At 37.9% G+C, this 20,859-nt stretch overlaps 1 protein-coding gene across 6 annotated transcripts in view; it reads right to left on the bottom strand.

The window, feature by feature from the left end:
- The window catches only part of LOC106159133 (polycystin-1-like protein 2), a 37,101-nt gene that overhangs the window by 10,434 nt on the left and 5,808 nt on the right, over positions 1-20,859 (bottom strand). The window contains exons 3-21 of one of the 6 annotated variants that reach the window (XM_086994908.1): positions 19,715-19,930; positions 19,244-19,389; positions 18,287-18,407; positions 17,698-17,768; positions 17,166-17,291; positions 16,101-16,192; positions 14,863-14,968; positions 13,847-13,966; positions 13,130-13,312; positions 12,286-12,436; positions 11,748-11,938; positions 6,762-6,930; positions 6,347-6,469; positions 6,007-6,113; positions 5,589-5,819; positions 5,036-5,156; positions 4,412-4,914; positions 3,433-4,059; positions 692-750 (exon numbers count right to left, since the gene is read on the bottom strand). In XM_086994908.1, coding sequence (XP_086851034.1) covers positions 692-750; positions 3,433-4,059; positions 4,412-4,914; positions 5,036-5,156; positions 5,589-5,819; positions 6,007-6,113; positions 6,347-6,469; positions 6,762-6,930; positions 11,748-11,938; positions 12,286-12,436; positions 13,130-13,312; positions 13,847-13,966; positions 14,863-14,968; positions 16,101-16,192; positions 17,166-17,291; positions 17,698-17,768; positions 18,287-18,407; positions 19,244-19,389; positions 19,715-19,930 — 3,463 coding nt within the window. Of the gene's footprint in view, positions 1-691; positions 751-3,432; positions 4,060-4,411; positions 4,915-5,035; positions 5,157-5,588; positions 5,820-6,006; positions 6,114-6,346; positions 6,470-6,761; positions 6,931-11,747; positions 11,939-12,285; positions 12,437-13,129; positions 13,313-13,846; positions 13,967-14,862; positions 14,969-15,561; positions 15,926-16,100; positions 16,193-17,165; positions 17,292-17,697; positions 17,769-18,286; positions 18,408-19,243; positions 19,390-19,714; positions 19,931-20,859 lie in introns of those variants that run through there. The other 5 variants (XM_086994910.1, XM_086994909.1, XM_086994911.1 and 2 more) reach the window with 5 other exon arrangements.

The raw sequence follows: 20,859 nt of genomic DNA, 5'->3' as shown, positions 1-20,859 counted from the left end.
AAGTTTGGCAATCATAAGTAACATGGTTTTCCCATAATGGTTTTCATGGCAGCAGCACCCAAAATTGTGTGTTCTTCTATTCTGATGCAATATTACATAATGCTTAACAGCATAATGACAATCAATTTTTAATAATAAAATAAAGGTGTCATTGATTTTCAGAAAATGTGACTAGCAAAGGTCTTCATGCCCATGGAACTTCAAAGTGACACCTTGAATATGCCAAAATGTAAACTAGACAGCACTGTTCTGAAATGGGTTTATTTCCATTTCTAACACTTTTTAATATAAGATGAAATAAACAGTTTACTGCCGTTTTTATATGATCAACTAAGAAAATTGATGAGATGGGACAAATATCAATAGAACTGTGTCAAATGTCCAATTTCCTCCATTCTGACATTCTGAACATAGTAAATGATTGAATCTGACTGATATGAGTTTATTTCCATTTTTGACACTTTATTACACAATACACGATAACAAGTTTACCATCATTTCTACATAATCAACTAACAATGTTGTAAAGATGCAGGGAATGTCAAACAAACACTTTTATGTGTCTTAAATTACTATTTTAACAAGGAAAGTGCACGGCGCCGGCATCGGCGACGACAGACGCAGGTGATGGCAATATGTACAGACACATGTGTGTCTGTACATAAAAAAACAAGACAAAAATTTCATTCACCTGAAAGGTGTATTCTTTTCCTCCTCCAATGTTATCACAGAAACTTCATTTGAATTGTCCTAAATAAGAAAAAAAGAATAAATTTATAGCAATAAAACAAAAGGAAATGAGACAAAAAAAAGTTTAACCACATTCTATATAGTTTAAGTACACAAACTTATAGCACCTTAAAGTCATAATAACTCTTCGTTTTGGCAAAAAATTAGATTTTCCTGGAGTAAACGGCAATTTTCCCGTACTTACCAATGGTGAACGACCCCATTCCTGCATTCAAAGTTACATGTAGTCCAGGGTTTTTTTCCTAAACGTTTGGTTTTTTGTTAAAATCTCTTGGCTCTCAGCAGTACGGTTTCTTTAATTCTTTTCACAATTTTTGACAAACCATAACTAACCATAGTCATTTTTTATTTGCATTTTATATCATTCATATTTTACTGTATATAAACATAGAGACGAAAGCTTAAAATATCAACATTTTAAGGCTCATGTGATATGTATTAGGTCTCTTGTATTTCTCAATCTCCAAGATGTAAGATTGATTGAATTAAATGATACCTCACGGTGTAACCAACGATAAAAAAAGGTCATGAAATTGTCGGCACTGTTGTAAAATTATAAGAAGAAAGCAATGCTGGCTTTTTTGCATTATTTTCAGACTCAATAGTTTCGATTACAAATGTGAAGGTGTTCAAATCCATTAATAGAAATACGTACTGCCTGCAACGCGTTTTTCTCATTTACAACAGCATACTATAATAGCATACATAGCACACTATAATAATATTTTGATTTGGAATATATTTACAATTTTATTGCTATATATCCAAGGCAACAGCAAAGTTAAAGTATTTTAACGTTCTTATTTCTAAATCAAAATGGAATAATTTAGCTCATGAATTTTTCTGTCACTGAAATGTTCCTTTTGTGTTTATTTATGTCATCATTCCATTATGACTGCAGCTGAGAACTCCTCATTTGCCCAATTATACCATCCACGTATTGTTGGCCAATGATGCAACGGAGCATTACTCGGGCGTAGTTGCGACGATCAGTTTTTGTCTTGGTGCAACTGGCGTAAGCAGGGAGAGTAAACCTGGCGCACGGATGCCAGGCGTTGCGGTTTACAACATTCGTAACCGAGTAAATTTACGCCCTGTTGGTGCAACCAGGCCCTGGACTGTATTGCACCCTGCCCTTTCAGTGCCTCCTCATGTTCTATGCACACAGTGCAAGTCATGCCAATTGGTGTATTTTTTAACCAAGGCCTGCCAACTGTCCACTTTGGCAAAAATTGCCTACTTCTTTTTTGTTTTTCATAAGAAGCATAATATTCTTTCTTTTTATCTTTGTTTGTTTCCTCATCAGGGGCTATTTTTCTTTTTGGTGCAGGTTTTGACACACCTTCAATGAATCGCCACATGTTTTTTTATTAAATGTAAAAAAAAGTACATTTAACATTGCCGTGGTGTGACGTCACGGCTGCTGAACGCAAAACGATCTCTTATTGGTGGACATTTGCTGCAGCGACGCGAGGGAGCCAATCACAGCGCTCGAGCCAAAAGATGTTCGGCCTGCTGTTAAAATGCAATATGGCCGGGCTCATGTGTTTTGATTTGAGAGAGACAAGAAATACTTCAATAATTGACCAGATTTTGCCATTTGATAGTGAAATATATGATGGGATTGGCAATGATGTTCGGCACTTTTCAGCGGTCGCTAAAACGGACCAGTACCCCTGACAGGTAGTCGCCCGGGACATTTCTAAGTCGCATTGGTGAGTGGGTGACCGTCTTTTTCTACCCCTGTTGAGGATTGCATCATGTGTCTGTTCATATGGCGCCATATGTTATTTTGGTCTAGAATGAACGTGAGAATCTGTGTGACACCCCAACGTCATTGGCAACAGTTGCCTTGACGACTGGGAAGAAAGGCATCGAAAGCCCTATTGATTAGCCGTTTTAGGGACCCCTCACATGAAAAATCTATTTTCTAAAAATCTAAAAATCTGGAGGTACTTTGTGATCATGGTCTGTGTCGTGAATACTTCATGGCTTAATTACTGGCAGTGCAAGTCAGTTACTTCCAAAGCTGTAATCAATTCTCAGCTGCGCTCGGAGGAGATTCTGACACCTTGACGCATGCGCAGTAGTATCTCTAAGCTGTGGAGTTCATCAGTTTAGTTGTGATGACTCAACCATACAGACGCGTAATACAGCTAGTGGTAGTGCTTGTTGTTGCACAAAATCGACAAACACATTTTTCAAAGCAACTGCCACCGCCATTTCTAACTTCCTACTGTGCATGCTTCAAGGTATGAGAATCTCCTCCGAGCGCAGCTGAGAATTAATTACAGCTTTGGAAGAAACTCGCTTGCTCTGCTAGTTAATTACGCAGTGAGGTATTCAGGGCACAGACCGTGATCACTAGATACCGCCAATAGATTTTTAGATTTTCAGAAAATAGATTTTTCATGTGAACGGTCCCTTAGTGGTAAAATACAATGTAATATATTTTCATGCGTTGTTTACAATGTATTTCTTGTGAAATCTTTGAATCTCAAAGGAAGAGTTATTATTGCTTTAAATTATTTACAGTACCAGTACAAGAGAAAATTACATGTAGTAGGAGACAGATGAAACAGATGGAAGTGACAGGGGGGGCTTAAATATCCCCCTTTTTGAAAAATTTAAAAAAAATCTGCAATTTTCAAATTTTTCTTTTACTCTGAGCACTGCACCTACCATATGTATCAATGGTATGTCAGGGCTTTCTCCATAAAGTAGGTCAAGGTCAAGGGTGAGATTAAGGTCAGATGGCCTGACACCAGCACCCGATCCACACCATGTGTTGTCCTTCTCCACAGTCTTGCTTTCTTTCTTACACCCAGTAAAACATCCATCCATGTCCAGAGACTGGTCAGTAGACACTTGACCCGTCACTTCTCCTGCAGCAAGGATGGCCACACCCAAAGAACAAGGCCAGGAGTTGTTCTCACTTTCATTTTCAATAAAGAGTGCAATGTTTCTCTCTGTAACAGCCTGGTCATCAGAATTTAAACTATTTTTATTTGCACTGTTAGAGGTTGCATTTGGTAATTTATCTACATCACCATCACCAATCTCACTCTCCAAGACCCTACTGTTATTTCTGCTCCGTGAATGGTTAACATCTGCTCCTAGCACTGACATCTGAGCTGAATCTCTTTGTTCCATGGAAGTTCTGGGCATGACGTCTTCCTTATGTGTACTAACAGGTCTTGGAGCACACATTCTGAATAGCTGCACTATGACCAGGTTCACTGGGAACATCAGCATCCCACTCTCAATACCAATTATTATGTCAGATAGAGAAAACTGGAAATCTGCTACCTGGAATTGACTTCCCCTCATATAAATTCTTAAAATCATGTTTTGAATGTAAGAAATGAAATTACCTAAACCAATAATAAATGTCTTTCCAATAAAAATCATACCTAATACAATGTCATAACCAATCAAACATTTTAAGCAAACATTTTCTAAAGCAAATGCAACAATGACAGAATCTTTTTTTTAAATTAAAATATATAAACAAACAAACAAAACACCTAAAACAAACAAACAAACAAACAAACAAACAAACAAATAAATAAATAAATAAATAAATAAATAAATAAATAAATAAATGAATGAATGAATAAATAGATATAGCTGGGTAAAAAGATTAATCAAATAATTTTACTTGGTACTGATCTTCTGGGTCATCAGTTGGGATGCCATAAAACATGATATTGGTCAGCATGGTGGTCAGTAGAAGGGTCAGAGCACAGGTCAATCTCTGGGTCCTTGTGAAGGGACAGTTTGGTGGACAAGAGAACACACTGACCCACAAATGTTTCTCCCTCATGCTGAAGCCACTGTTACTGGAGAACAGGTACGAGAACTCCTTCATCTCCTCTACTGAGGCAGGGCGCAGTGTGCGCTGGATGCAGAAGTCATCCAGGTCTAGAGCAAGCCAGCGGTTACACAGGAACTCAAACACCTCATTTCTCTGCAAGTCTCTTACCATCAACTTCTCCAGAAACCAGGCAGGAGCAGCTCCAGAGTTGTCATGCCAGATGGTGACAGAGAGGAGGTCACCCAGGCACTGGGCACTGGTCAGTAGGAAACTGTCCACGCCACCACTCTCAAATACTGGACGTCTGGGGTCACTCAGGACATGACGGTCACTTTCACCATTTTCACCTTTGAAATGGAAAATAAAAATTGAAAACAAGCGATAAGTTTGTTACTGTACTATTAAAGTTTGAATTGGTTTGTAATTCATTTTCACCACTTTTTTTTCTAGTGCAGCATTTAAATTCACCTTTAATAAAACAGCCCACATTAGCTGTGGTCCCTGCCCCCGTCCTCCAGCCAGTGATAACTGTCACAAGGTAGCCATACTTATTCTCTGGATCATTGTCTTCTAACACTGTCACTCCAGCCTAGAGACATGAAAAGAATTGTTACTATTAATGTCATTAGCAACAGTGAAGCCCAAAAGCTTGCAACTGATTTAAGCTAAAACTTCTGTTGTGCAGAATGCTCAATCTATATACTTAATCTACATTTAAGTGTTTGAAAACATCAAAATATGAGCAACTGGAAGCTTTGCTTTAATTGAGGGGTTACTGATATAGATAATGCCCGATACTGAGTTTTATTTTGTTGCATAAATACCAAAATAAGTATACAACATCAGCTGTTATTGGGTGGGATGGGGTGGAGTGCATTAACTTTTTCAATCACATATTACATGGCTGAGAAGGAGTCAAAAAGGGACTCTCCTGAGACCCATTAAAGTCATGGTAAACTGAAATAAAATCCCCTCACAATCCCCAAGCAATTTTGTATATCAAAAACAGAGGTTCATTCACCTTAAGAAGGTCTTCCCTGTCCTTCTTGCGTGCCCAGATAACAACTGCCAGGTAGATGCCCCATACACACAGCACAATGCTCACCACCAGTGGGTTCTCCAGTAAAGTCAAGAACAGAGCAGAGTCTGCCACAATGTCAATGGCATTAGGCAGAATAAAGAAACCGCCAGAAAACACAGTCATGTGATGACACATACAGTGTAAAGTAACAGCTGTGCTGAGGGGAGAAACCTGGATACAGGAAGTGGGAAATGTGTTAGGTGAGATATAGTTGGATTGTGTTTGGAGAAGACATCTTCTATAAGAGACTTGGAAGCAAAAATTGGGAAAGTATCAACGAAAACTCTGGTGTTTTCCTATTTATTTATCTATTTATTATTCTATCAATCCATCTATATTTAAACAAAAAGCTGACTACCTTACATCCTTCACTACTCCAGATTTCTTTCTGCTCATCCCAGAACAGACAGGCACTGGAATGGACTGTGACCAGAAGTTGGACATTCTCATTAACATCAAGGTGCCCTGTTGTATTGTAACATAGAAACAATTGCTTATTATCAGAAAGGGGGCACAGTAAAGGGAGATGAGGAAAAAGTCATCAAATTAAAATGATTGAAAGTAAATAAAAATATATTACAGTGTACAGAGAGAGAGTGATGGAGCACAGTATCCAATACCAATAAGCTATCATCCATCACAGACAGTAATGGAGTATAGTACCAATACCGAATCAGCTCAGGGGTATAGATAATTACCCGCTAACAGCTTTATTAGGTGTGGCAGATATTTAAGCAGTTTAAGTTGATAGCAATTGAGTGAGACTCTCCAGGGAGATAGATCGATCCAAATATCTGTGGGAATGGTCCCTAAGATATCAGCTAAAATGTTGAAGAGTGATCTTGTTTTATTGGAATATATTTGTGTTAAAATCCCTAATAAATTACAGTACCATAAAAAATGTCCTGTAGTTATATGAATTTATTTGTACTTGACCAAATGTAAAATTGACTTAAAATAAATTCCATTACATAAATAACTTAACATACAATAAAATGTATAATTAAATGCAGTATATATTTTAAATGAACTTGAAAAATTAAGAATTAGTAAAAGTCCACAATAATTTAAAAAATCAATCTTTTAAAAAATCACTGTTATGTCCATACTCACTGTTCCCCAAATCACTGGTATTTGATAAAGTGATCCCAATGTAATATACAGTGTCTGCTTCAGTGGTTTCATTTTCTGGGACAAACAGAACATAGCCACTGGCACTTTGGTTGCCATGATGATAACGCATCTCCTCGGGAATAGGGATAAGTGTAGTGCTGTTTAGGATCTAGAAAATCAATCAATTAGAAAAAAAATTTAATGAGTACTCACATAATTTAATTGTAACTGATCATATTAATTAATTACTCACTGATTTATTACATTTTTGCATTATGCTTTTGAGGTGATTAAAGGGATAACAACTCTACATGTCAAATCTACATTTCACAATAAATACATAATTGTAAACAACTCACAGAAATATATTTTATTTTACCACAAAAACGGCAGTTGTAGAAATTATTCTGAAATCTGTACCTTGTGACCTACATAGATAGCTATACTCTGTAATAATCTCTTAAGAGATTATAACAAAAAAAAAAAAAAAAACTTTTAGAAAAAAAAGGGACTAACTTTGAATGTAGAGATGGGTTCATTAACTATTGGTTATATGGGAAAATTGTTATTTACCACAGGAATATTCAATTTTTGGTCAAAATGAACAGTTGTTATCCTTTTAAATTTATGTATACTTTTTGAAAAAAGTACCTATTCAATACTTATAATTCAACAATAACTGACCACATAATTTACTTCAGAAAGAGCATATCTGTGAAAAAATATATTAAAAATTTATCATAACTCTTTTTTGGTTACACATAGGCCGCATTTACATCGAGAACAGCCAAGGCTCTTGTTATGTTCCTCATTGAACATTAGGATGGCAGGGAAAATAATAACACACAACAAGCAGGATTCTTAGTCTAGTTTAATGTCTGAGCAACAACGCGTCTCCCGAGATTACATCATATGCTAGTCATGTGACATGTGTAAATACTAGTACACTACGCTTCTCTCTCTTTAAGTCTTTGAGTCCTTGTTCTTGAACATTGCTTCCTTTACTGCAACTTATGGATCGTTTAAAAGACTGCACCATTCTTTCTGCTGCTCCATTGCTAGCTGCTTGGTATGGTGCAACTTTCAAATGTTTGACCCCATAAATTTTCATAAAGTGTGCAAACTCCTCACTCGTGAATTGAGGACCATTATCACTAACAACCTGTAGTGGAATTCCGTATCTACTAAACAAGCCTCTCAGGACATTAATTGTGGCATTCGATGTAGTGGATTTCATTAAAATAATCTCTGGCCACTTGGAATGTGCATCCACAACAATTAGAAATTCATTTCCATCTTTTTCAGCAAAATCAATGTGCACTCTCTTCCATGGCTGTCCTGGCCATATCCAAGGCATTAACGGTGCTACTGCCGGTAGATTCCTGGTTTGTTGACAGCTAACACATTGACGTACGGTGCTCTCAATATCCCTGTCAATCTGTGGCCACCATACATAACTGCGAGCTATTTCTTTCATTCTGACAACTCCTGGATGTGCCACATGAATTTCCTCTAGAATCTCATTCTGAAATTTGGGTGGTATTACAACTCGACGACCCCACAGAATACAGTCTTGTTCCACAGAAAGCTCATGACGTCTGTGAAAATACCATTTGAGTTTCTCGTCATCAACAACTGTTGGCCATCCATATCTAGTAAACTCTAGTACACGCAATAACACTAGGTCTGCTCGCGTTGCCTGACTGATCTCTTTTCTGGTAATTGGCAAACTGTTGATCATTTTGTCTTCCACCTGGTACACAGCATCTTCCACATCAGCGGTACTGGGCAATGGTAATCGTAACAATGCATCCGCAAATACATTCTGCCTTGATGGTATGAACTTAAAATCATAGTCAAAAGCAGACAACATAATGGCCTATCTCTGTAATCTTTGTGCGGCCAAGGTAGGTATTGCTGTCTTGGGTCCCAGTATACGTTCTAGTGGTTTATGGTCAGTTCTAATTGTAAAGTGCCTGCCATAAAGGTATGTTCGGAAACATTTAACACCAAACATAATGGATAATGCTTCCTTATCCAACTGCGCGTAGCTCTTCTCGTGTTTATTAAGGCTTCTCGATGCATACACAATGGGTCTACATGTGCCATCATCATACACATGCAATATTGCCGCGCCTAGGCCGTAAGGTGATGCATCTGTAACTAATTAATTTCCACTGGCAGTCTTCCATCAAAGTGTGCCAGCACTGTCTCAGAACTAATAGCTGATTTCAGCATCTTGAATGCCCTGTCACAGCTTTCCGTCCACTGCCATGGTTTGTTACCCAAGAGTTCATTCAGTGGATGTATCATTGTTGATAAATTGGGAATGAACTGCCCTTGAAAATTGACCATTCCAAGCCATACATATAACCCGATAACATTTTTTGGAATTGGAGCGCTGTGAATAGCTTCAACTTTGTCTTCAGTTGGCTAAATATCCCTCTTTGAAATCTGACTTCCCATATACACCACACTTTCTTGCATAAAGAGGCGTTTTTCTGACTTAAGTCGGAGACTGTAACTTCTGAATCTCTCAAACCCTCTTTCCAAATTGCGCAGGTGTTCTTCATCATTCCTGCCTGTCACCAACACATCATCCATTGTAGCACATGTGCCCTCTAAACCTTGCAACACTTGCTCAATGAATCGCTGCCCTATTGCTGGACTAGAAGAAACACCAAAAGGTAAACGTGTGTACCTGAATAAACCCTTGTGAGTGTTTATTGTGACCAGTTCTTGTGACTTCATGTCTAGCAATAGCTGTTGGTAGGCGCATTTCAGATCTAGTTTTGAAAATTTTTTCCACCTGTTAGTGTGCTGAAAACTTGCTCAGGTGTAGGTATGGGAAATTGATCTGTGTGGATGGCTGTATTCACCGATACCTTGTAGTACGTCTCTACACAATCTCACAGTTCCATCAGTTTTAGGTATGCAAACTAATGGTGTGGCCCAATCACTGAAGTTGACCGGATAAATGATTCCCTCTTCCTGCATTCTGCTTAGTTCTCTTTCAACTGAATTTCGTAATGCGTAGGGAACTGGCCGTGCTCTATGAAAAATTGGAACTGCATCTTCCTTGACATGTAGTGTAGCTTTAACATCAGTTACACACCCAACGTAATCCTGCTTGGAAAATGTCACTATAGTTCCCCTTTAATTCTGATACTGGATCCATGTTCACAGCATTCACCACTGGATACTGGGAAAATAACTCCGTCCAGTCCAACTTGAGAACTGTCAACCATTCATGTCCCAACAAGGTAGGTGTATATCGCTCGGAATCTCCATGAATAATAAACAATGTTAACTTAGCACTTTGCTGTTGACTTTCACTTCAACTGTGCCTGCAATTTTCAACTGATTACCAGAGTGACCATATAATTTGCGTTTCGTTGACTGCAAAGGAATTCTGGGAAGTAAAGTCTCATAGTCCCTGAAGCTCATAATAGACACACTTGAACCCATGTCCAACTCCATCTTGACATTAACTCCCTCCATTGCTACTGGTACCTTGATTCTGGGTGCTCTGTCACTCTCATTGTTGACCTTCAATATTGACAAACAAAAATCGCCTTCATCTGTGGCCACACTACCAGTTCCACTATCAACATAATGTGCCCTGTGCTTCTGGTAACTTCTCTTGTAACTCTGGGGTTTCTTGATGCCATCCGGATTGTGACCCTTACTCTTTTTGATATCTTTCTCAGGCCCGTAGCCAGGGGGGGTTCGGGGGGTTCAAAAGAACCGTCCCTTTTGCTGGGAAAGGTCCACTCTGGGTTAAATTTGAACTAGGTACATGGAGTTTTTATGGGAAAAGGAACACTTTTTCAGAAAAGTACCCCTCTTTTGAAATTGCTGGCTACGGGCCTGTTTCTTACAGATACCTTTCAAATGTCCCACTTCTCCACAATTGAAACATTTCTTATCTTTGTGTTTATATTCCACAGTCCTGTGATTTGTGTTGGCACAGCATTCACAAGGTTTGACATAACGCACCTGCTGCTTGGGCTGGAACACCTTATGTACTTCTTCACCTCTTCTATTGAGATCAAGCACATTTTTCTCTGCACACTCTTGAGCTAGAACTATATCCACAGCTTGCTGTAAATTGACATTTTGAGAGAGCAATTTCTTCTGGATATTTTCTGACTGAATCCCAACTATGAACTGATCTCTTAGACTATCTTGAAGATTTTCTCCAAAATTACAGAACTTTGCTTTCTGCCTTAAAACTTGGGAGAAATCTGTCACTGACTGCCCTGGAAGCTGCACTGTCTTATGAAATTTAAATCTTTCAGCCACTACCAGTCTTTTAGGCCTAAAGTGCTGCTTAAGCAATTCCACCAGCTGGGCATAACTTTTATCTTTCGGCTCGTCGGGAAAACACAAATCTCTTAACGTGCGGTAAGTGTCAGAGCCAATGCTACTAAGTAAAACTGCTCTTCTTTTACTTCTGTTATCGGCATTATCTAGTATATCCACCGCTATGAAGAATTGATCTGATCTGTCCAAATAACTGTCAATATCACCGGATTTTTCGTTAAATTGCTCGAAAACAGTCTTATTAATACCTGCCATGCTGAACTTTCATAACGTCACAGTTACGTTTTCCACGTGCTTCATTTCCCCAGACCGTTTTCATCTAACTGTCCTTCAGGCTTACGACGGCAACTCCCTGAATTGTGAAGTCTTGTCACTCGGTGTTGAAAGATCCATCATCCTCGTCACCAGTGTTATGTTCCTCATTCCTCATGGTCTCTCCGCCTCTCACACGCCTCCCCACGCATCACCCCTGTGTGGGTACAGTCATTAAATCTCGGCTCCATTGGGATGACGCGTGGGTAGGCGTGTGAGAGGTGGAGAGACCATTAAAGGATTAGGTGATTTTCCTTGTACGTCCACCATATTTAGTTCTCAGCTTTGTAGAGCCTCAGCTTTTCTCGATGCGAATGCGGCCATAAATGCACTGACTAAGCAGCATACCTCTTCCTTGCTAGGCCTGGCATTGGCTTTCAGGTAAACTTGCAAGGTGGTATTATTGTCTACTGGCCAGATGGTGATCTGATGTGATTTGTTGGTCTCAGCATCAAACTTGAAGTAAATGACGTCCTCCATGGTCCCGTTAGTCCTTCCTTCAAGTTGGAGGAGGGTGATACCACAGTTCATGTCAGCTTCTGTGAAATAGAATTAAGGTTTTTTTCAAATCTTTTTCGTGGTTTTATTTAAATCTCATGTAAACTTGTTCCCAACTGAAACTGTAAGCCAGCTTGCCACATGTAGCAGTATCTCTATACTCATGTTTTAAACTTGTTAATTCAAAATCCAATATCTAGCAGCATGCCAAATTTTTTTTACAAACATGTAACATGGACAATATTTGTATAAAGTGTATTGAGAGAATATGAAAGTAAAACTGAAATTTGAGGACAAAGTATCAAAAGTATAAACAAAACAAATCCCTTTTATGGAATATTTTGTAGCAACAAGTCACTAGTCTACACGACATCTTTTAGTTTCTTACTTCCAACAGGGATGTAAATATCCATTGGTTCTGGCAGCCAGGCAGGCTGGTACCTAGCACCATCTATAATCACTTTAATACCAGAGCAGCTGGAGGTGACATCTTGAGCTGAAACATCCCAGGTGAATGGATTCTCCGGCATGTAGAACATCTGATAAATAAATTAATTAATAAACACCCATTTTACTGTAAGATACTAAAATGTGCCTTTGTTCAGGGAATCATATGTAAGGAGGGCTCTCTGAAAGCATTTACATTGTTAAATAAATGAAAAAAATAAAATAGCATCAAAGAGGCTGTCTATCATTACAACCCCCCCCCCCCCCCCCCCCACACACACACACACACATAAACACACACTATAGTGATGCATGTGACATGCTGGTATTCAGTAAAGCAGTAACAGACTGTGCCATTAACTTTTCAACCTACTGGCCAATTGGACAACCACTTTTCTTAAATGAATTGGTCCAAAGTGATGCATGAGTCCAATAAACATCAGAAAGACTCAACATTTTCTCTCTATTACAGTGATATCATAAATAATTAAACCATGTTTTTGTCATGTATTTTTAATAAGAATATTCATGTAACAGTAACTTTAAAAAAATTAAATCAAATCAGCAGCTCTTTTGAAAAAATCTTAAGCCCCTGTCAGACCACTAAATTCACACGTTCTGAAAAATCTACTGGTCTAATCAAAGTTTTACCATCCCTGGGCTTAGAACAAATGGATAACCTTGCAGATTGTGCAAGCATGTGAGCAATGAGCAGTTAAATAAATAAATAAATAAATAAATAAATTAATTAATTAATTAAATCAAATTAGAAAAAAATATAGTACCTGCAAATCAACTGCAGTGGATATATTTTTATGCCCATCACGAAGCACATTTTGAACAGGAGGTAAAGCAAAGCTGCCGACCATACATGGTGGTGTCTCATCACTCCCCCCTTCTGCTGAAATAAGCTGGGGCACCTGCAGTTGGCGGGAACTACTCATTGTGTCCAGGTCCAATTTTTGACACTAAAACACAATTTCTCATGGCATAAAGTATCTGATGCCAAGGTTGAGTTTTAAAAATGAGTGAATCACAGAAGAATGGTGCAAAACTGATTCAAGTTGAAATAAAAATTGATAGGGAAATATTTTTTGGGCTCTCTATCAAATGATAAGAAAGTTGCACAAAAGGGTTTAATTTCTTTTCAACAAACATTTTTGCTACCATATTACTTACAAATTGGTAATTGTTTTTTAGGTAATAGTCAATATGATTAACTTTTGATTAAATGATAAAGTAAATATTTGTGTCTAACCATATCATTTCTATACTTAAAGATGCTGAACATTTCTTAAATTTTCATGAGTACGGCTTTAATTAGCATTCTACTCTAGCCTTTTAATGAAACTGGGGCATCATTACTGAAAGATACATATTCTGTAACCCTTTGAACCAAGGCGAGGGCAAAACTGACAGCCTTACCACAATAGTGAAGACATACTACATGTTAAATCTTCAAGCATGTGGGTTCAATTTTGTTCTTGGCAAAGCTCACCCACCTTGACACTCAAAGTCTTGGTGGCTATAACAATGGGTTCCTCTCCTGGTACCTTCTTTGCCAGCACAGTGTCTGAGATAGTGCTGATGACATTCAGTGCTTTATTTGCTATGTATCTGGTCTGCAAGATGAAAATATACATTTAACATCTTGTTTGGAGAGGTTTATAATTAGGGATTGGACTATTTGGTATAGGAACTTTTTCTTCCTTGCTTTTGACTTATGGGATAGTTTGTTGTTGGTTGTTTGCATGTTTGGTAGAGGCAATTGTTTTGTTTATTCTGAGCAAAGAATGTGCCAATTTTTCTTCTTTCTCTTCCTTTTTTGTGTTTGGTACAATAAATGTGATTTATTTGGTTGACGTTGTCGGTTGTTTGGTTGATCTGGATGGTTGTTTAGTTGATGTTGCTGGTTGTATGTTTGACCTGGCTGGTTGTTTAGTTGATGTTGCTGGTTGTTTAGTTGATGTTGCTGGTTGTTTGGATGATTTGGCTGGTTGTTTGGTTGCAGCTTTTTTGCCTGTTAAATTGCAGGCCCATAGCCAGGGAGGTAAGGGGAGTTCAAACATTTGCCCTTTTTGTTGGAGAAAAGGTCTGTGAAGGTAAGAATTATTAACCTACATGTATAGGTACTCTAAGTTTTGTGGTAAAAGATCCACTTTTTCAGAAAAAGACCCCCCCCCCCTCTTTAAAATTCCTGGCTATACAAGCTTGTATTGTCTGGAAGAGAAATTAATCAGACAGCTGACTAAGACTAGGTTCCCATACCAAGATTGATCTAACAGGACCTATCCATCTCCAAGGGGTTTCATGCTAAACTGCTTTCAGCTTAAGTGGCTTAGATGTCTGGCATGCCTACTGTAGTTGCTTAATGAGAATTAATTATCTACTAGCAGCTTCAGTAGGCATGAAAGACATCTAAGCTGCTTAAATTGATTGCAATTTAGCAAGAATCCTCTCGGAGAAAGACTGAACACAGTTAGTACAATAGGGTCTGGCTTCTGATCTTTCTTCTCACCTTCTGCACTTTGACCCTCTCAGGTTGTGTCATGTTGGTGATATTCAGTTCTCTCGACTCCTCCATGGAGGCATTTAACAAGTTAGAGGTGGATTGTAGGATCATACTAAATAATAAGAAACAATATTTTAAGTTAAACGATGAACATAACTACATTTATTTTTAATTTTGTTAAATATGATCAATAAGGAGTTTTCAAAATATTGTTTGTTTTTTGCCTCAGCCAATTGAATGCAGAGAAGTCCTCTTGTTTGCCTTATAGTTCCTAGTTTGAAGTTTCTTTTTTTTTTTTTTTTACTTTAAACATTTAAATCACGGAAAAGAGCAGAAAAATTAATATTGTTATAAATAATGATACATGTATATCAAAATAGAAAATGCACTTAGAATGAGATGGATCTGATGCCATGAAAACAAATCAAAGCTTATAAAGATATTAGTCCAATGTAAGTGTTCAGGGCTCCATTTCACAAAAAAACCTAAGTCGGGTTCCCTGACTAAAAGCTTGATTATCAATGTGATTAAGTCCTTACTTCACTTAGTCATGTTTCATGAAGAATCTAAAAGGTCCCTTACATCGGTTTTTTCTTAGCTGCTAGTCGACAAATCCTAGCTTCCTTGGGAGGTGTCTAAGTCAGAAAGCTCAACTAAAACTTGGTAAATGAGGGCATAATCAACAAAAATTGGGAAAGAACATACCTCCATCAACATATTGTGTTATAATATCCTTGAACAGTACTGAAATTAATTGAATATTTAAATAAAAAAAAAATTAAAATGTAACTTCATCCAGCCAAGCACGGGTTTGTTTATATTTTTGACCACTAGATGTCCTACAGCAGCATTCCAAGACAAGCTAATGTTTTCATGTTACTTTGAAGTTCTTTTGAAGTTAAACTAATCAATAAAGCTCAAAAACAAACTTTGTTTTACGTTTTGACTGATTTTTATTGTTGATTTATGACCGTTCTCGGCCAAAACTTAATGGATTTTTACATCTATTTTTGTTGAGTTTCTTGTGTACATTGACTATGGTAAGAGCACCGAGCTAAGACTTAAGATTCTTTGTGAAACACGCCTAGTTGACTGCAGAGTAATCGACCTTGTAATGTCACTCAGCTCAAGCCAGTCAACTACGGATTTAAGATTCTTTGTGAAATGGGGGCCAGGAAGACTGGTGTCTCTTCAAGTCTTAGCATGCTACAAAGTTTTTTAAAAGAGTTTCTTTTCTGGCTTACGTGGCAGTGTCCTCTACTTCAGTAAAAGTTGCATTCCTCTGTCCACTGCTCAACACTAGGGATAACCTTTCAACTGTGTCCATGCCTGAAGTCTGAAAATTAATCTAATCAATATGGAGGTATGGTAATCTTCGATCTTTTCAATAGGAAAAATGATGTCTGAGCAGTGTACACATGATACCCATAAATTCCATTTTGTGCAGAATAACAATAGTGAAGATTTGTACAACTTAGTGTAATTCACATGTATGATTTTTATGTTGAGTTTCTGTAAGTTGACGACGTGGGTGCAAAAAATCGTAGGGGGGGGGGGGGGCTTCCCAAACACGTATGGATCCCCTTAGCAAAATTTAAAGTTTGCAGCAATATTGCAGCAAAATTGCTGCAAATTAAAAGTTTGCAGCAACTAGTGAGCAGGAGTTTGCAAGAAAAATATGTATTGCTGCTAATTTGCAAATAAACTTACGTTTGCAGAAAGTTTGCAAGAAAAGTTTTATGTTTTGGCGAATTTGCAACAAATTAGCAGCAACTTTCATTATGACAAGTACATAACACATTACATAAAACACTACGAAATGAATCCACTTGCAGTGTCTGCAGATAAAACAAAAAAATCCCTTAGCAAAATGAAACGTTTGTGGCAAATAGTTTGCAAGGAAATTCTTTTTTGCTGCTGATTTGCAACAAATTTGCAATAACAACTAAAGTTTACAGCAGGTTTGTAAGAAAGTTTATGTTCTGGCAAAATTGCTCCAAATTCACAGCAAATTAGCAGCAAGCTTGCAGCAAATTAGCTGAAAATTCACAGTAAATTAGCAGCAAGCTTGCAGCAAATTAGCTGCAAATTCACAGTAAATTAGCAGCAAATTTGCGATGAATTTGAGAGAGAGTTCCCAGAAGGCCTGATATTTTGCTAAGGGAATTCATTTACCAGAACCAGCATGTACAATTTTTAACCTGATATAACAAGTTTTGAGGATTAAACATAAAAACTGAGCCTGAAGAATATAAATACTAGATTAAAGGCAACTATCTACAAAGCCAAAGACACCAAGTGCTCAGTACCTGTGAGTCTGCAGTAATCTCTTTGGTGTGTTCTGTGAGTTTGGTCAATGTCTCTGCTGCTTGCTGGGCAGTAGATAGGCTGTCAATAGTTAAATTACCTACTGCCTCCATCATATCACTGCGTATCTGTGGAAGAAAAGACTTCCTGGTGCTACACAGTAATTACTCGCTCTTTTAAATATAGGACAATTGTGAATTTTACGTATATAGTATTTTTAAAATTGTAATTTCTTAAAATTAGCTAGAACATTCATATTGTACATGTGGTAGCCGGCTAGCGTGTAGTTCTATTATGTGAATTAAAACATCACAAAACTATACAGAAATACAATTTTTGTGATTATTAAATGATTTGCATGAAAGTTTGATAGTTTTTGCCCATAGAAAAGATTGACTAATTACAATACCTTTCCTTTGTATCCGTCAATCAAAATGTTATTTATTTCATTAATATATTTTCATTTATTTGTCCATATATTTCTGACATTTATCTTTTTTTGTCTTTTTCATTTTCATTTATCTATTTATTTACCTGTTCCCTTGCTAATTTTTCTGTCCCAGAATTCAGCAAGGAACTGACAGCATCAACCAACTGTAGAACAGCTAAAAGCCAATATCACAGGGAAGTATGTGACCCAAGGTAATAACATATAGATCTTAACATATGACTGACAAATTCAAGGAGCTGCAGGACAGCTATAAGCCAATATCACAGAGAAGAATGTGAATAACATACAGAACTTAACACAGAGAAGGATGTGAATAACATATAGAACTTAACACAGAGAAGGATGTGAATAACATATAGAACTTAACACAGAGAAGGACGTGAATAACATATAGAACTTAACACAGAGAAGGATGTGAATAACATATAGAAATTAACACAGAGAAGGATGTGAATAACATACAGAACTTAACATAACTGACAGATTCAAACAGCTGTAGGACAGCTAAAAGTCCATACCACAGGGAAGGATGTGACAAAATATTAACATATAAAACCTAGCTAGCAAACATTCTGTTATTCAAATAAATACACTTTAAAAAAATAATGATTAAGTAAAAAAAATCACAACCCAAGGGTTGACGGTTTACAATTATATAGACAGAAAGAGAACCTGTGTAGTCGCCTTCTCTCACAGCAGTCCACAAGATGCCGTTCAAATCCCCTGTTATCTCCTCCAGAAAGGTACCAACATCTCTGTCCGCTAAATCAGGATGGTCACCTAATGGACGGACCTTAAACAGAAAATACAGGTACACCAAATCTAATCTAAACTATGAATATGTTGATCAGTAGACCAACAGATCTGCAGATCAAAAATGGCTCACCTACTTAAAAGCAATGCCAACTGATCTACTGATGGTCTCTCAACATCCTGCAGGGGCCTAGTAATAAAACCACTGAGCCAAGATTTAATCCACTTTATGGTGTGTGGAGGCGGGATGACCATCAGTGGATTAGAATGCTTGCTTTTAAGTAGGGTTGGCCATATTATGTCTACAGATCAGTAGCTACGTGGATCATGTGTTCTGAATGTGACCACACACACACACACACACACACACACACAATAAAAAGAAAAAAATAACAGCAGCTATTTTGCCCAACCGGTTTCATTGCATCTTCAGGGGGTTTAAAGGCTGAATGTGTTGTTATCAGTCGTGGCAAAATAGCTGCTGTTATTTTTTTCTTTTTATTATATATATTTACTCGTACAGGAAAAACACTTTTACTTTATATATATATATATATATATATATATATAGTAAATTTGGTATCAGGGTAGTGTAAATAACATAAATTTGTTCAGTTGCTGTCCTTAATATCCCAAAGGGCCAGTAGGTTTGAAAGTTCTTCTGGTTGACATGGACTGCATATTTAATGTCAAATTATTTCCACAGTGGAAGTCACCAGTATCCCCATACCATTGTCATTGACAGCATGCACACACTAACCCCGGCCTACAGATAATGTCAACATACCTGGACAGTGGAAGTCACCACTGTCCTCATACCATCTTCATTGACAGCATGCACACACTAACCCTGGCCTACAGATAATGTCAACATACCTGGACAGTGGAAGTCACCACTGTCCTCATACCATCTTCATTGACAGCATGCACACGGACCTCTCCCTGACTGTTCTCACTGGCTGGGGACACAGACAGGGCAGAGATGTGGATATAACCACCAGAACTGCTGCCTAACAGGATACCTGAAGGAAATATGAACATTTTTACACAAATATTGGTGGATACAAACAGGTCAACCCTCAGTGCTGGAATATTACAATGCGCTTCTGAATCAGGTATGATACATGAAATCAAAGCTTCTCCATCTCCATATGTGGATACATATCACACTCAGATATTTGGCTAAAGTTTGGTTGAAATTTCCAAAGACCATATGTTATGCAGATCCTATGATTATGTAAGATCAACTTGCCTAACAATTTTAACTGCTGCCATTTATAATGAAATGGCTAACAATTTTAGCTATTGCCATTTAAACTATTCATTTACAAAATGCAGACCAGTTACCTGATTGATTCTTGGTAGCAGGATCTCCATCCCAAAAATGGTAGTTATAGTGGAGTTGACTAGTGCTGTCACTGAACCCAGAGCAATTCACTGAGAAATTGGTGACAATCTCAAAGCCAGTGGAAGGAGAAACTGTGCATATTCCTGGACTAGGGCTGGTCCCCATTTGTATGAAACATGATGTAGACAGCACTGTACCAGCAGACTGACTTGTACCTACAGATACACATGACATGTTGAAGACCGCACTGTGCCAGCAGATTGGCTTGTACCTACAGACAGACATGACATGATGTAGACAGCACTGTACCAGCAGATTGACTTGTACCCACAGACGCACATGATATGATGTAGACAGCACTGTAACAGCAAACTGACTTGTACCCACAGATACACATGACATGATGTAGACAACACTGTACCAACAGACTGACTTGTACCCACAGATACACATGACATGATGTAGACAACACTGTACCAGCCGATTGACTTGTACCTACAGACACACATGACATGATGTAGACATCACTGTACCAGCAGACTGACTTGTACCTACAGATACACATGACATGATGTAGACATCACTGTACCAGCAGACTGTTTGTACCTGCAGACACACAATATGATGTAGACATCACGGTACCAGCAGACTGTTTGTACCTGCAGACACACAATATGATGTAGACATCACTGTACCAGCAGACTGTTTGTACCTGCAGACACACAATATGATGTAGACAGCACTGTATCAGCAGAATGACTTGTACCTACAGATACACATGACGTTGAAGACAGCACTGTACCAACGTTTTATGTTCATCTACGAATACGAGTCAATTTGTTTATTCCTCACTTTATTTACATGACATTTAAAATAGTTTCACTGCTTCCATTAAAATCTACCAACAGTTTATCTAAATGACTCTTAGACATGATGTAGACAACACTGTACCAGCCGACTGACTTGTACCCACAGACGCACATGATATGATGTAGACAGTACTGTACCGACAGACTGACTTGTACCACAGACACACAAGACATGATGTAGACAGCACTGTACCAACAGACTGACTTGTACCCACAGAAACACATGACATGATGTAGACAACACTGTACCAGCAGACTGGCTTGTACCCACAGAA

Source organism: Lingula anatina, chromosome 9, assembly GCF_051362555.1.
Source record: "Lingula anatina isolate TDL-2025a chromosome 9, LinAna3.0, whole genome shotgun sequence".
NCBI lineage: Eukaryota > Metazoa > Brachiopoda > Lingulata > Lingulida > Lingulidae > Lingula > Lingula anatina.
This window is presented reverse-complemented; position numbering and strand designations above follow the sequence as displayed.